The sequence below is a fragment of the Sporothrix schenckii genome (genome assembly GCF_000961545.1).
Source record: "Sporothrix schenckii 1099-18 chromosome Unknown Cont49, whole genome shotgun sequence".
Lineage (NCBI taxonomy): Eukaryota > Fungi > Ascomycota > Sordariomycetes > Ophiostomatales > Ophiostomataceae > Sporothrix > Sporothrix schenckii.
The window spans coordinates 3,235,690-3,247,814 of NW_015971150.1; the positions used below are offsets into that span (position 1 = coordinate 3,235,690).

The 12,125-nt window shown below is 54.0% G+C and overlaps 6 protein-coding genes across 6 annotated transcripts; 5 read left to right on the forward strand and 1 right to left on the reverse strand.

The window, feature by feature from the left end:
* Positions 1 to 202: 202 nt before the first annotated feature.
* SPSK_05642 (uncharacterized protein) lies at positions 203 to 664 on the forward strand (the record flags this gene model as incomplete). Its single annotated transcript, XM_016732384.1, has 1 exon — positions 203 to 664. One exon carries the CDS (start codon positions 203 to 205, stop codon positions 662 to 664), a length of 462 nt encoding a protein of 153 aa, XP_016583557.1.
* A 516-nt stretch (positions 665 to 1,180) lies between these two features.
* SPSK_10650 (uncharacterized protein) lies at positions 1,181 to 1,936 on the forward strand (the record flags this gene model as incomplete). The annotated part of the gene is made up of 1 exon (XM_016736973.1): positions 1,181 to 1,936. The coding sequence occupies one exon, from the start codon at positions 1,181 to 1,183 to the stop codon at positions 1,934 to 1,936; it is 756 nt and encodes a 251-aa protein (XP_016583558.1).
* Positions 1,937 to 4,506: 2,570 nt separating this feature from the next.
* Positions 4,507 to 4,806, forward strand: SPSK_10669 (uncharacterized protein; the record flags this gene model as incomplete). Its single annotated transcript, XM_016736991.1, has 1 exon — positions 4,507 to 4,806. The coding sequence occupies one exon, from the start codon at positions 4,507 to 4,509 to the stop codon at positions 4,804 to 4,806; it is 300 nt and encodes a 99-aa protein (XP_016583559.1).
* A 715-nt stretch (positions 4,807 to 5,521) lies between these two features.
* SPSK_05054 (uncharacterized protein) lies at positions 5,522 to 7,637 on the reverse strand (the record flags this gene model as incomplete). The annotated part of the gene is made up of 3 exons (XM_016731807.1): positions 5,522 to 7,329; positions 7,415 to 7,483; positions 7,604 to 7,637. The coding sequence occupies 3 exons, from the start codon at positions 7,635 to 7,637 to the stop codon at positions 5,522 to 5,524; spliced, it is 1,911 nt and encodes a 636-aa protein (XP_016583560.1).
* Positions 7,638 to 7,662: 25 nt separating this feature from the next.
* On the forward strand, positions 7,663 to 8,316 carry SPSK_10651 (uncharacterized protein; the record flags this gene model as incomplete). The annotated part of the gene is made up of 2 exons (XM_016736974.1): positions 7,663 to 7,891; positions 7,922 to 8,316. The coding sequence occupies 2 exons, from the start codon at positions 7,663 to 7,665 to the stop codon at positions 8,314 to 8,316; spliced, it is 624 nt and encodes a 207-aa protein (XP_016583561.1).
* Positions 8,317 to 10,726: 2,410 nt separating this feature from the next.
* Positions 10,727 to 11,550, forward strand: SPSK_05517 (FAS1 domain-containing protein; the record flags this gene model as incomplete). Its single annotated transcript, XM_016732262.1, has 3 exons — positions 10,727 to 11,329; positions 11,397 to 11,456; positions 11,515 to 11,550. 3 exons carry the CDS (start codon positions 10,727 to 10,729, stop codon positions 11,548 to 11,550), a joined length of 699 nt encoding a protein of 232 aa, XP_016583562.1.
* Positions 11,551 to 12,125: the final 575 nt, after the last annotated feature.

Sequence of the window (12,125 nt, forward strand, 5' to 3'; positions counted from 1 at the left end):
TGGCACTGTCAGTTCGGTCTGCCTCGTACGGGTCTGGTGGCAGCATTCACGATCGTCGACCGGTGGTGGTCTTTTGACACAATTCACGTGGAACTTGGGTTCGCCGCTGCAACACATCCAACATGGAGCTCGATTTCTTCCTCCGCCTCCGAGTCATGTTGCTTTCTCGCCCTCATCATCCTCCGGACACCCAAAAAGTATCATGAATGTCGAATGTGTTGAAATTCGGAGTGGGTCGAGCCGAGCGATGTTCTCCACTTTTATGTGCACGCGAAAACCACCTCAATCATCCTCGGGTGTTCCTGCCCCCTGGAGGAAGACTTATCCTGCCGAGCCTGCTCGTTCTCAGGCCCGTGCTGCTTTGCTCCTGCTCTGTAGCTCGAAGGAATACGCCAACGACAGCGGGCTGCTCTCGGCTGCTCTTTCTGTTTCATCTTCACAGGACCTCTTTCCTTCTCGACGAAAAGAGGCGGCTGCATGTGCAAGAGGGAAGAAGGTGCATAGATACCTGGCCCCGGTTCTTGCTGAAAGATACAATCTTGGCTCTTTCCCGTTGACCGCTCAACTGAAGCCCCCATCAGTGGTCAGCTCTCAGAAACGCCCAGCATTGCCCCCAGAAGAGAAGATCCTCCCCCCCAGTGGGCCGGCTAAATCCGGGTCATAACTCTAAATTCGCAGCACAGAGCACATTTCTGTGGGGAGGAAGGTGCAGGCTTACACCTTCAGCGGGTCTGGTGGTGAACGACTGACAAGACGAAAAGTCGGGAGGTGACGGCACATTCATCACGAGATGCGAGGAATGGGAGGAGGGCGACAAGCAATTGTGATGGTAGCCGAATTTCTGTAGGTAGTGGTCAACAAATGGGGAATATTGTTGTATTTGTTTTATTATATTTGATAGAATGTGTATTAAGAACCACAAGATAAAAAAAGGAAGAAAAAAAGAAAGAGAAAAAAGAGAAAAAAATATGTTTAGTTGTAATAACAAAAAAGAAAGACAAAAAAGAGAAAAAAAAAAATGTTTAGTTGTAATAACAAAAAAGAAAGACAAAAAAGAGAAAAAAAAAATGTTTAGTTGTAATAACAAAAAAGAAAGACAAAAAAGATAATGACCAGAAATATGCCTTCAACAAATAAAACCAGCCACGACTGACATGACAAGAAAGGGCATACCGCAACCATGAATAGTGTGCAAGGCAAAAATGTCCTTCAAACGGGTCTCGGGAGACGCATTGTCCGTGACGGCCACAATATATCACTGCATGTTGGCGATGCTTCGCTGGACAGCTGGACACTCCTGGGGCTGCAGAACACAGCATCCTGCAGTACCACCTTTGCGTATTTCGGCATGACACACGGCTTTTATTCTCTCACTCGGGACTGTTTCTCTCTATGGCTCTTCATCACTCGACGGTATCGGTTGGACGAGGTCATCATCCGTGCTGTACAACAGGCGAGCACGCATGATACATCCTGCCTGCGTCTGCCGTGTACATCGTTTGCCCAATCGTTCTCCTTCTACCTTCCATGCCCGCCTCCAGCTCCCTGGCTGGACCACCTGTCCAACGTTCAACCTTGCTTCACCCATCCATTGAGCAAAGCCCATCGAGGAAAGGCTGACATGTTCTTGTTTCGTCACGTATCTGCCATTCTCTCCAAGGAGTATGCATACTGCTGCAGGTCTAGCACTGTGGAATTACGGCAGTGTATTTTTAGGACGCGAATATTGAGCTCCCCCCCAGCTGAACATAAGATAGGAGCCACTGGCGTGCGGGCCGCGCGCTGGGCTGAAAACGGCTCATGGGCTGGGACTGGACAAATAAAAGGGTCTTTTGACGAGATTGGCGGCCCAAAGCACACGGTACAGCGCCACGAGAACCAGGGAAACAGTCCCAGAAAATGGAGAGACAACGGCAGAGGTGAGGTCTCGCTTTGACCATCGCTTCTGTTGCCCACGAACCCGCAAGGTGGTACTTCGGTATGTCCATTCCAGAGGCGGATCAAAATAGAGCCGCACAAAGAAACAGAATGCAGAAACGATTCTCACAAAAAACTACTCGGGCAAAGCATGGTGACGAGAAGGCTAACCAGAGGTGCATCCAGGACTCCTCGACCTTCATCCTGCCCGTCTTCTCGCCATCCAAGGAACAAACACCACCGAGAATTACCGTAATGACGGGAGAGGAAGAAAAATGAGAAAAGGGGCCTTTCCTTGTAGATGAGAATGTAAGAACTAAATAAAACCCGAGAAAACCGAGTACTCCATGATGGAGTCAATATCACAGGAGAACGCCTCCGTCTGGCCACATTGATGTACGTCGCCGAGTTGAAAACGAAACGATGCAAGTTGGGACTCCCAAACAAAGACATCGACAGATTTCAGCTATTCTGGAAGGGAGTTGGTGAATAAAGGAAGAAGAAGCGTGACGATCTCTCTGCTCCCCGAGTCGTCGTACCACCTGTCTATGGCCCTCTGGAGTGATCCTTGGCCGTGTTCAGCGAACTCTCAGCCTTTGCAACAACTCGTCAGCCTGGCCACCACACCTCCATTCTTGTCTTCATCTTTGTCTTTGTCCTGCCACTCATCTGGTATTGTATCACTGTCCCTGCTTGGCCGTGGGTACATGCACCACAATGCCGTGCTCCCTCGGAACAAGAGCGTGGTGTATCCGGTGCAGCATCCTACTGTGTTTTGCTTGATACCGTCTTCTCTTCTTGTGCTTCATACATTTGTGCACCTCAATATGTGCTTGTGCTTGCATATGGGTGCCCTTTCGTCACCGTGGATGGCCTGTAGAGATCCGGCGTAGGCCCAACCAACCACACTTTCGGGGGTGCAAGAGTGGTGATACGGCTCCATGGGGGAGGCAGATCTCAAAAGGCTGGTAACCAAGCTACAGAGCCGAACGACGAGATCTCTGTGAAAGTCGCGGATCTGCATCTTGCACGACCGCACGGTAACGTAACATGTGAGCCGTTGTTGGCGACTGTCACGTAGGGTTCAACAAGGAAGTAAAGCAAGCAGTATGCTAGTGACCTAGACGTCCTTTTTTGCTTTGTGGTTGTCTTCTATTCGGCGTGTACCTCGTCGGCCGTCTCGGCCTGCTCGATCAACATCTCGTGAAGAATCGACCGGCCACTGTGCTTGCGGCGACGCGGAATTTATAGGTCTGTCAGTCCGGGCCCGGCAACATCGGCTATGGAGCTTGGCAGCCGACCTCCCAGTTCACATCGGAGGCCGCTGTCCCCGGTGCACATCGCCCACAAGGCCTCGGATTGTCCGTGACTCTCATAGTTATACCATTCTGGTAGCCTCCTAACTCCCAGGGTGCGTGCCAGGCTGTAGGAGACCATGCCGAACGTCGATAATTGTGGACTTAGATGGCAAACCGCCAAAGCAGACTTCGTATGTCTCCATCCCTGCAACATATGTAGGCTTTGTCGCGTATTTCGGTTCTAATCAAAAACAGATCGGGCTGCCTTTCTGGAAATGGCTATTCGATTTGCTCCTTCCTGTTGCGGCGGCCCGGATGCAGCCGTGACGTCTGCCATCGGAAGGAGGAAAGAGCCAGCCTCGCTTTCCGTTGCACCTCCTGAAATTGAGAATTGTAGCATGCATATGTAAAAACCGAAAAACTAAAACGGGTGAAGCGTAGGCATCTTTCCATAATTTATTGAACGGCCAAAAGAACATGGATTCTCCATCAGCACCACTTTTAAGTCGGCCTTCTGAAAGTCTATCTAGTGAGCGTATACATATCATACCACTGGTCAAAAGACGGCGGAAAGAAGACGGTGGGATGATGCTGCATGTCGCATTACTAGGCCATTTGTCTTTGGCGTCGAAACATCGAGAAATAGCGGTCAAACCCGCCGCGGCATGGGTGGAACTTGGACATATAATCTAAGCATATAATCTAAGCCTACAGGACCAAACACCACGGGCCCTGCTTATTGGCCAGTGTGAACTTCCATGATACGGACAGGATACCGGGGGGAACTCTCAAAAACGTATCTGGTAGTGCACATAATTTTGTGGCCATCGTATCTCTTGATCCGACGACTGTTGGGACAGATGTACATACCGTCAGGCGAGGACGACGGGCGAGATACTGGCGCCGTCATGCTCCCGACCTTTAGCACATCTGATTCAGCACTGCGCAAATCGCACGACCACTCCGTCTCCTGTCTGTTGTCGATGTGATGGATTGCAGTCTGCAGTCGACGACAGAGCTCATCTTGTCCATTCGCAATGCAACGACGACCTACACTACAAAACGTGACTTTGGCCGGGCGACAACCACCGACGACACGGTCGAAATAGCCTACGCCTCTACGGTATCACGACGCCGCTCAATGTCGAGGCGAAAGCACATACGCACACTGTGGTCGCCGTCGACCAAGCCGACGACTGGCAAAAACCACCGAGAAAACGACTGTCGATAGCAGGGAAGCCAACCATGCAAGCAGTGCTGCAGACGCTGTCCACGAGCGAGTCTGGACACAATGCGGGTCCCGGGACAATGGAAGAACAGCAAAGGCAAATCAGCAAGCCCGTTCTTTTATGCATTCAAAACATTGTGTTCCGGGGTGACGACGGGACAACAGAAGTATCGACATTCGCAAGGAACGGATAGGGGGTTGGGCATGGCGGAAGCACGCGTTTCCTTGGACGGACACGGGCAGACGCAAACGGACACGGAGACCGTGTTTCGTTCGATGATGGAGGAGCAGAGGATCATGAGGTCCGGCAGCGGCCACGAGCAATTAGGGACGCTTAGGAAATCCAGACGGAAGGCGTGGTGACGATATGCACGGTCCGACAGAGGCATGTCGTAGTGACCAATTGCCAGCTAGAAAATAGAGGCCGACGCGGACGACACGGGAGGAGCCAGGAAACGCATAAAGGTTGGAAGTGCTGTGACGCATGAGGTGCCAGGGTTGGGCTATGGTTGGCCGGTGCTGGACGCATTTGGGGTCAGATGGCGGAGAGGTGGGTCCCCTAGCGATGGGAGGCGACTTTCACATGATCGGATACGCTGGGACTTTCACATGCCACGACGACGACGAATGTGTAGGGCGGCAGCGTGCGGCGTACAGCAATGTTGCAATTGCTGTTTATTTGTTTTTACGGGCAGTGGACACATTGTATCGCAGACGGGGGCGGTTTTTATATTCACGATTTGCAAGAGATGACGATGGGCAGGACTTTAGGGGAATTTTTCTTTTGCAGCCTAACAATCTGTCTTATTTTCTTTTGTACAAGGCCCAACGTGGGCAAGAAGAGAGAAATGAAGACACGAAAGGATCAAGATCGAAACAGTTTACAATATAGAGTAGTAGGACAAAAGAGATGCAAAAATGCGAAAAAAAAAGAAGAAATACAGGCCAAATACAAGCCAAGGAGCAAAAACTCAAATCATATCCAACAATCCAGCACAGGGCGAGCCTCTCCCATTGCTTTCACTTTTTCTGTAGAATAGTTTTTGTGTGGTTTCGTTTGGTCTTGCCGCTCGCTCCTCTAGAACTCCAGAGTAGGCTTGACACCCTTTACCCGGCCAATGACCTGGCTCGGGGCGTACTTGGGGATGACCTCGTCGTCGTGCAGCATCTCAAACTCCTCGGTGGCATCGCGGCCCATGAAGTTCATAATGGCCTGGGGGCCGCCCGGGTGCTCGTCCAGCCAGTTGGTCAGGTCCATGACAACACCCTTGACAACAACCCACAGGTCCTCTTTGGTGTTGTGCTTGGCAATCTCCTCCATGGTGTACTCCTTCTCGGGGATGGCGAAGGCAGCCTTGGCGCCCGACGAGGCAGCCGCGCCCGACGCGCTGGCGCCCGAGCCGCCGCCGGCCGCGCCGCTGCTGCCGGAGCCGCCCTCGCCGTCGTCGCTGCTGCCCTTCTTGGCCGACACCGACGAGGTCTGGCCGTTGCCCCACTCGACCGAGACCTTGCCCGGCTGCGAGGGGTCGATGTGCAGCGAGATCTGGCCCAGGCGCTGGGCTGCCGAGCCGGCACCGGTCGACTTGAGCGCCTTCTGGAACAGGTAGTTGCTGGCGGTGTCGCCGGCCACGCGGCCGTAGACGACGCAGCCCAGCAGCGACGAGCCGCCCAGGCGGTTGGCGCCGTGCACGCCACCGGCCAGCTCACCGCAGGCGTACAGGCCCTCAAAGGGCTGCTTGTCCTGGTTGAGGACCTGGGCCTTGTCGTTGATCTCAATGCCACCCATGGTGAAGTGCAGCACGGGCTCCATCAGAGCGACGTGGAAGTCGTCGTTGATGTCGACGGGCAGGTTGTGGAAGAACTTCTTGCCCCAGGGGTCCTTCTCCTTGCCGTCGGCGATGCGGTTGTACGTCTGGAACGTCTTCTGCAGGTGCTCGGGCGAGCAGCCAATGTCCTTGGCCAGCTCCTTGCCCGTCATCTTCTTCATCAGGCCGCGGCCCGAGTAGTGGCGCGTGTGGAAGTCCAGCACGTTGGACGCCTTGGAGTTGAGGATGAGGCGGATGGGGAACTTGCCCTTGTCCTTCTCCTTCCACATCATGCCGGAGACGTAGTCGCGGTGGCCCAGCTCGTCGCAGAAGCGGTCGCCGTCGGCGTTGAGCAGCAGACCGCCCTCGCCGCGCAGGGCCTCGGCCGCCAGGAACTTGGTCTTGGCCTTGGGGTCCTTGGGGTCGACCAGGCCCGTGGGGTGGACCTGGACCTTGTCGAGGTCGATGCCGTTGCCGCCAATCGACATGACAATCTTCTGGCCGTCGCCCGTGGCGTGCGAGCCGTTGGTGGTCGACAGGTCGTAGGTGTCGGGGCGGTACTTCTTGAGCAGCGACGAGTTGGTGAAGTCGGCCGCGTAGCCGCCGGTGGCCAGGACGACGGGGCCCTCGAGCGAGCTGGTCTCGCCGTTGGCCTCGTAGGTGACGCCGTGGACGAGGTTGCCGTCCTTGACGAGGCCGGTGACGCGCGCCTTCTTGATGATCTGCACGCGCTCGGGCTCCTGCTCGGCCAGCTCCTCCAGGCGCTGCATCAGGGCGTAGGTGATGGCCATGCCGGGGAACTTGGCGTCGTGGCCGCGGTGGGTGCGCGGCTGCGAGTGGCCACCGAGGCGGGACACCAGGGTCAGGTCGAGGCCGAAGACATCCTGCAGCCACTCGATGGACGAGGCCGAGTTGTAGGTCAGGACGCGGATCAGATCCGGCCGGGCCTTGTCGCGCGCCGACTTGAGCGTGTCATTGTAGAACTGCTTGACGCTGTCCTGGATGTTGAGCTCAACCTGTGTGCGCGTCAGGGCGCCGTTGATGCCGGAGGTGGCCTTGGTCGAGTTGCCACCGAAGAAGCCTGGAGTTGAGGTGTTAGTGAACGTGGACCAACCAAAAGAAAAAAAACGAATCCAGACGAATCCAGACGAATGGTCTTCACGTACTCTGCTTGTCGAGGACAACGACGTTGCCGCCGGCGAGGTAGATGGTGTGAGCAGCGCTCAGGCCAGACACTAGAAGAACGGTTAGCAAGATGATGCGTTGTGTGCAACGGATGTTGCCTGGTGAGCGGCAACTCGCGATGCGATGCGGGCTGGGAATCACATGTGACAGAGGGTCAGATCACTACGTACAGCCGCCACCAACAACAATCACTCTGGGAGCCATTGCGATGGATTGTGTGTAAACGAGGATGGAAAGGAAAACGACAAGAAAAGAAGCTCAAGAGAATGCCAACGAGAGCAGTGGCAAAGAAGGTGGTGATGATGAGAGATGTGTGGACGGGAGGAGGAGAGAAAAGAGGGAAGAGTTGGAGACGAATGGGGAGAAGAAAGAAAAAGGAAGAAAGAGTCGGAAGAAATACGGACAGGACGGTAGAAAAAGGGTACAAGAGCGGACACCAGGACAAAACGGACCACAAGGTAAGAAAAGTAGAAAACGAAAGAAAATAGTCTGGAGAACTAAGAGCAGCAGCAAGAATGGTCGTGGTTTGGCCGCGGATCTGTCGAGTGCCTTGGCTACTCCAGGCGGAGCAGGAGCAGTGGCATGCGCCTGCCTCGTTGCTTCCCTCCGTGGCTGCCCTTGTAACACGCCGTCATGCGTAGCTTCTTCACTGCGGCAGTGGGGCTGCACTTGCTGTTTTTGGCTTGTGCTCGCCTCTTCGCCGCTCTGGAATTATGGGGCAGTGGGATTGGAGTTTGGAGTTCGGCACTGGGTTTACGGGGCAGGTGCGATGGGCGGTTTTCGCTTCGGAGCCTGTTGGGACCACTGGAGTCGTGATTTCTCCAGTAAAACCCGCCTAGAGCTTAGTCTTAAGATTACCTGGCGAGCTAAGCCGAACTGCTGACACGCTGATTCGTGCCACTGAAAAGTGCACAGCAGAAAGGAGTGGAGCTCCAGAATGCCGAGGTCAACCTGGCCGTCTGACTTTATCACATCACCTGCAATCGCTGCAGGCCACAGGGCGGTCATTGTTGCCACGAGCGAGCCGTCAGTTCATCGTCGCATCGGCCTCAGTAATCCCCATCAATATGTCAGACTATCTGAGGTGAAGGAACATAATTAGGGGGGCGTAGGGGACGTGTTTACTCTCAGTACTGAGGAAGTCGCTACAAATCCCACTGTCTCGGGGCTGGTGTTCACTGTAAGATCCGCCGCATAATTGCCCAACCCGGCAACCGCACTCTGCTGCAAGCGGTTTTGCTCCTACATCGTAGCTGCATGCCAGGACCGCTCCTCCTTGTCTCGGTCCAGCATTCTTTGCGCTTTCCTTTTTCACTGTGGCCGTTTCCAGCTAGATTTTTTAAACCAAAAAAAACAAACAAAAACCATTGAATATCTCTCTTTCCTCGTTTCTAGCACGCTCGTTCCTTCCTCTATTTACCCAATTCTTGTTCCTACTCTTGCCAATGCATGTGTCTCGCGGTCGCTGTAGCTGAGGCCGAGCGCCTGCTCACACGAGTCGCGCCCCAGTACTCGTGTCTGCAAAGCGCGCAGTAGCTTGTGCCGAGGCCCGCTCCAGTTGTGCTTCTGCATGGAGAGCCCACTTCCCCTGGTCTCCGAGTCGTTAGAACGAAGCGCAAAAGTGGCCAGACCTAGGGAAGGAGCGACCAGCCGGCATCGATTTTCAGGAACCAACCTCATCTGTCGGCCAAACGGCAGGAGCTATCGTGCTGGGGCGCGAAGGCGATGGACGGAGAACGATAGAAATAAAGTGTCGCATTAAATGGACGAACGAGTAACAAACAGCCTCCAAAGATGCCGCTCACATTCGCAGACCCATAGCATCGTAGCGATGCATTGTACGCAGTAATCTCGGTCGTACTGAGGAGGAAAGAGCAGGCTTACGAATCAGCCAGCCAGAAAGACCAACCAGAGAGAATATGCTTTCCTTTTGACGGACGAGGAAATCTATTAGAAGGCGCGTCAGGACGACCGTCGTCCTGCCCTATCTATTTCATCTGTCCCTTATGCAACACATGTTCTTGGATATATGTCGTTCCTGTCTATATTCCTGCCCATTCCACCTGTCTGTCCATCGCTCTTGTTCTCACCTTGGCCTTTGGGAACGTTAGGTGCTGTCACGAGGGAGTCTTAATGTGGCAATTTTCCCGATGTGCGGGTGTTTTCACATGTCACTGTGAAGTCCGGGGTCTCCGCAAATAGCAACCTTCAACTCCCAAACAACAGCTACCATTTGAGCAACATGCGCACTGGGGAAATCGCCAATCGACCCGGGCCAAACGCTGCCACGTAAAATAAGTGATTCCGTAAACAATAAAAGATGACCGTCCATCCTCCATATTTCCGAGGATCTTTTATCGGCGGCGTCGGTTCGATTTGTCTGTCTGTCATTTGACTGAATCCTCAAGTGGAAAGGTCACCTGACACGAGCCGCTCCCAAAATGGTGTTTCTCCGCCAGCGTCTTCGGTCAGCTCACTTCACGCACTAAGTACAGTGTGCTTCTCTCGCTATGGCGACGGCAACCCTTTCGCTCTGGTAATACCGGGTGGAAACACTCCTACGTCTTCCTGATCGGGCATGTCTACCCCTGATACTCTAGGTGGACCTCGTTGGTTTGCAAACCTCTGTCTATTGCCCGCTGTCGGCCCACTCACAGTCCACGGAACTGGAAATGCCTGTTGGCGGTGGATTCCTCCCGATGGCCAACCTGTAATATGTAGTTCGTACTCAGTTAGGGTTAAGAACAGCGCGGAGGAGGATCGGAGACTGCTCTCTGTTTACGGCGTTTGTGGCGTCTTGGTGGACCATTTGGGGGTTGACGTTACGACTCTGTATCTTACATTGTAGGTTGAGATAGTGCACCTACGAGAGTCACCGAGGCATACCTAAACGACATGCTGGCAGAGTCTCTGCAAGTGAGGCTGTGGATTGTTGCAAAAGCCGACATTTGTTAATGGCACGTGCTGCATTGGAACGGTCACGTGGTTTGCATCGTTTTCGTTTACGAGGCGACAGATCCCCACTCTCTGTGACAGGTCCATGTGCGTCATTGTCTCAGGCAGGTGACCACTGTCAGTATCGCTCTCACTGTCAGACCATGCGCTCTTGCTGTCTTTGACATCATTGGGTCCACACTACAGCTCCTGCCCTGTCTGTTGCCGGTAGCCTTACTGCCTTACTACGATCGCCTCGTAACCGCTTGAGCCTTTGTTGGGCATCTCGCATTGTCTCTCGCATTGTCTCTCACATTGTCTCTGTTCTTCTCCCCTCTCCCTGCTGTCAAATCGCAACCATGAGATTGGCACACGTGCCCATCATCGCATCGCTGAGTCTCGTCTCCGTCGCACAGCTTGTCGTGCAGCAGCAGCCACAACCTCCTCGCATTGTTCTCGACGCTGTCATCGACGGCGAAGCACCACAAAACCCTCTCGTCATGCCTCTTCCTCCTCCGCCCCCGGCCGGTCCGGCGATCCCGGTTCAGCCGGGCGACGGCTCCGACACGACGGGCCCGCCGCCCGAGACCGGCACGGTCATCCTGTCTGATGTGATTGGCCGCGACCGCAGCATCAATGTCTTTGCCGGCTTCACACGCGACTTTGCACCCATCACAAACCGCTTCGACGATGCGACACAGAACTCGACGGTGCTGGCGCCGCTCAACTCGGCCATTGAGGCCCTGCCGCGCAAGCCCTGGGAGGACCCGCAGGACTACCACAGGCTGGGCGCCGACGCCTATGAGGGCAGCGACGGCCAGGAGCGTGCCCAGCAGAATCTGCGGCGGTTTGTGGAGGCGCATATTGTGCCCGTGAGCCCGTGGCCGGAGAAGCAAAAGGCCAGCGCCATGGCGGGCGCGGGCGAGGTGTGGTGGGAGACGCGCTCTGACGGCACGAAAGTGGTGAGTCTGACCTGAGAAGGTTGGGATGTATTGTACTTTCTGGTTTGTTCTCGTACTAACAGCTCAGATTCAACCTGGCAACATTGAAGTCGCGAGTGTCGCCAGCACGGTTGCCAATGGCCAGGTGGTACGTCGTGTCCCCGCGTGTTGCTATCTCGAGTCGTTTCATTCTAACCTACGTCTAGTGGATCATCAAGGGCGTGCGCAATTATTCGTCGTAGTTGCCCGAGGATTTGACGCTGCCGCCGATGTAATGGGGCAGTACCTGTTATGACGAGATGGACATTCCTTTATACCTACGTTGCGTGTCTTGCGGCGGCTTATGGCTTACGGCTGCCTTTTGCTTTTTCTCTTTGGCTCCGTTGGGTTTGGTTTGCTATGTCTTGCTGGCGAGTCTCATTTTTTTCCTATGGCGTTGTCATTACGGTTGGGCTCGTGACTGTCTTTTTACCTTTCACCTACGAGGAATACGATTACACAAAATGAATCTGTCTTCTGCGCTTTCTGTTATTTCAATAACTTTGATTCGTGCTTATCTTGATGGTTTGAACTGAACGGCTACATTGTCACAACATCACATGGCCCCGTTCACACGCCGTCCAGAATCATAGATTTAATATATATCCTTGTATCCTTGGACCTTGATACAGTTATAATCAAGTCTCATACGTACTCCATACGCATCATCGTTCTGTAGCCTTGGTCGTCACACTCACCATGAAGAGGAACTAGACGCCAACTGGAAAATAGAGAGGCCTCAACAGCGAGGCTAGATACTTCTGTATGGTCTTAAGTA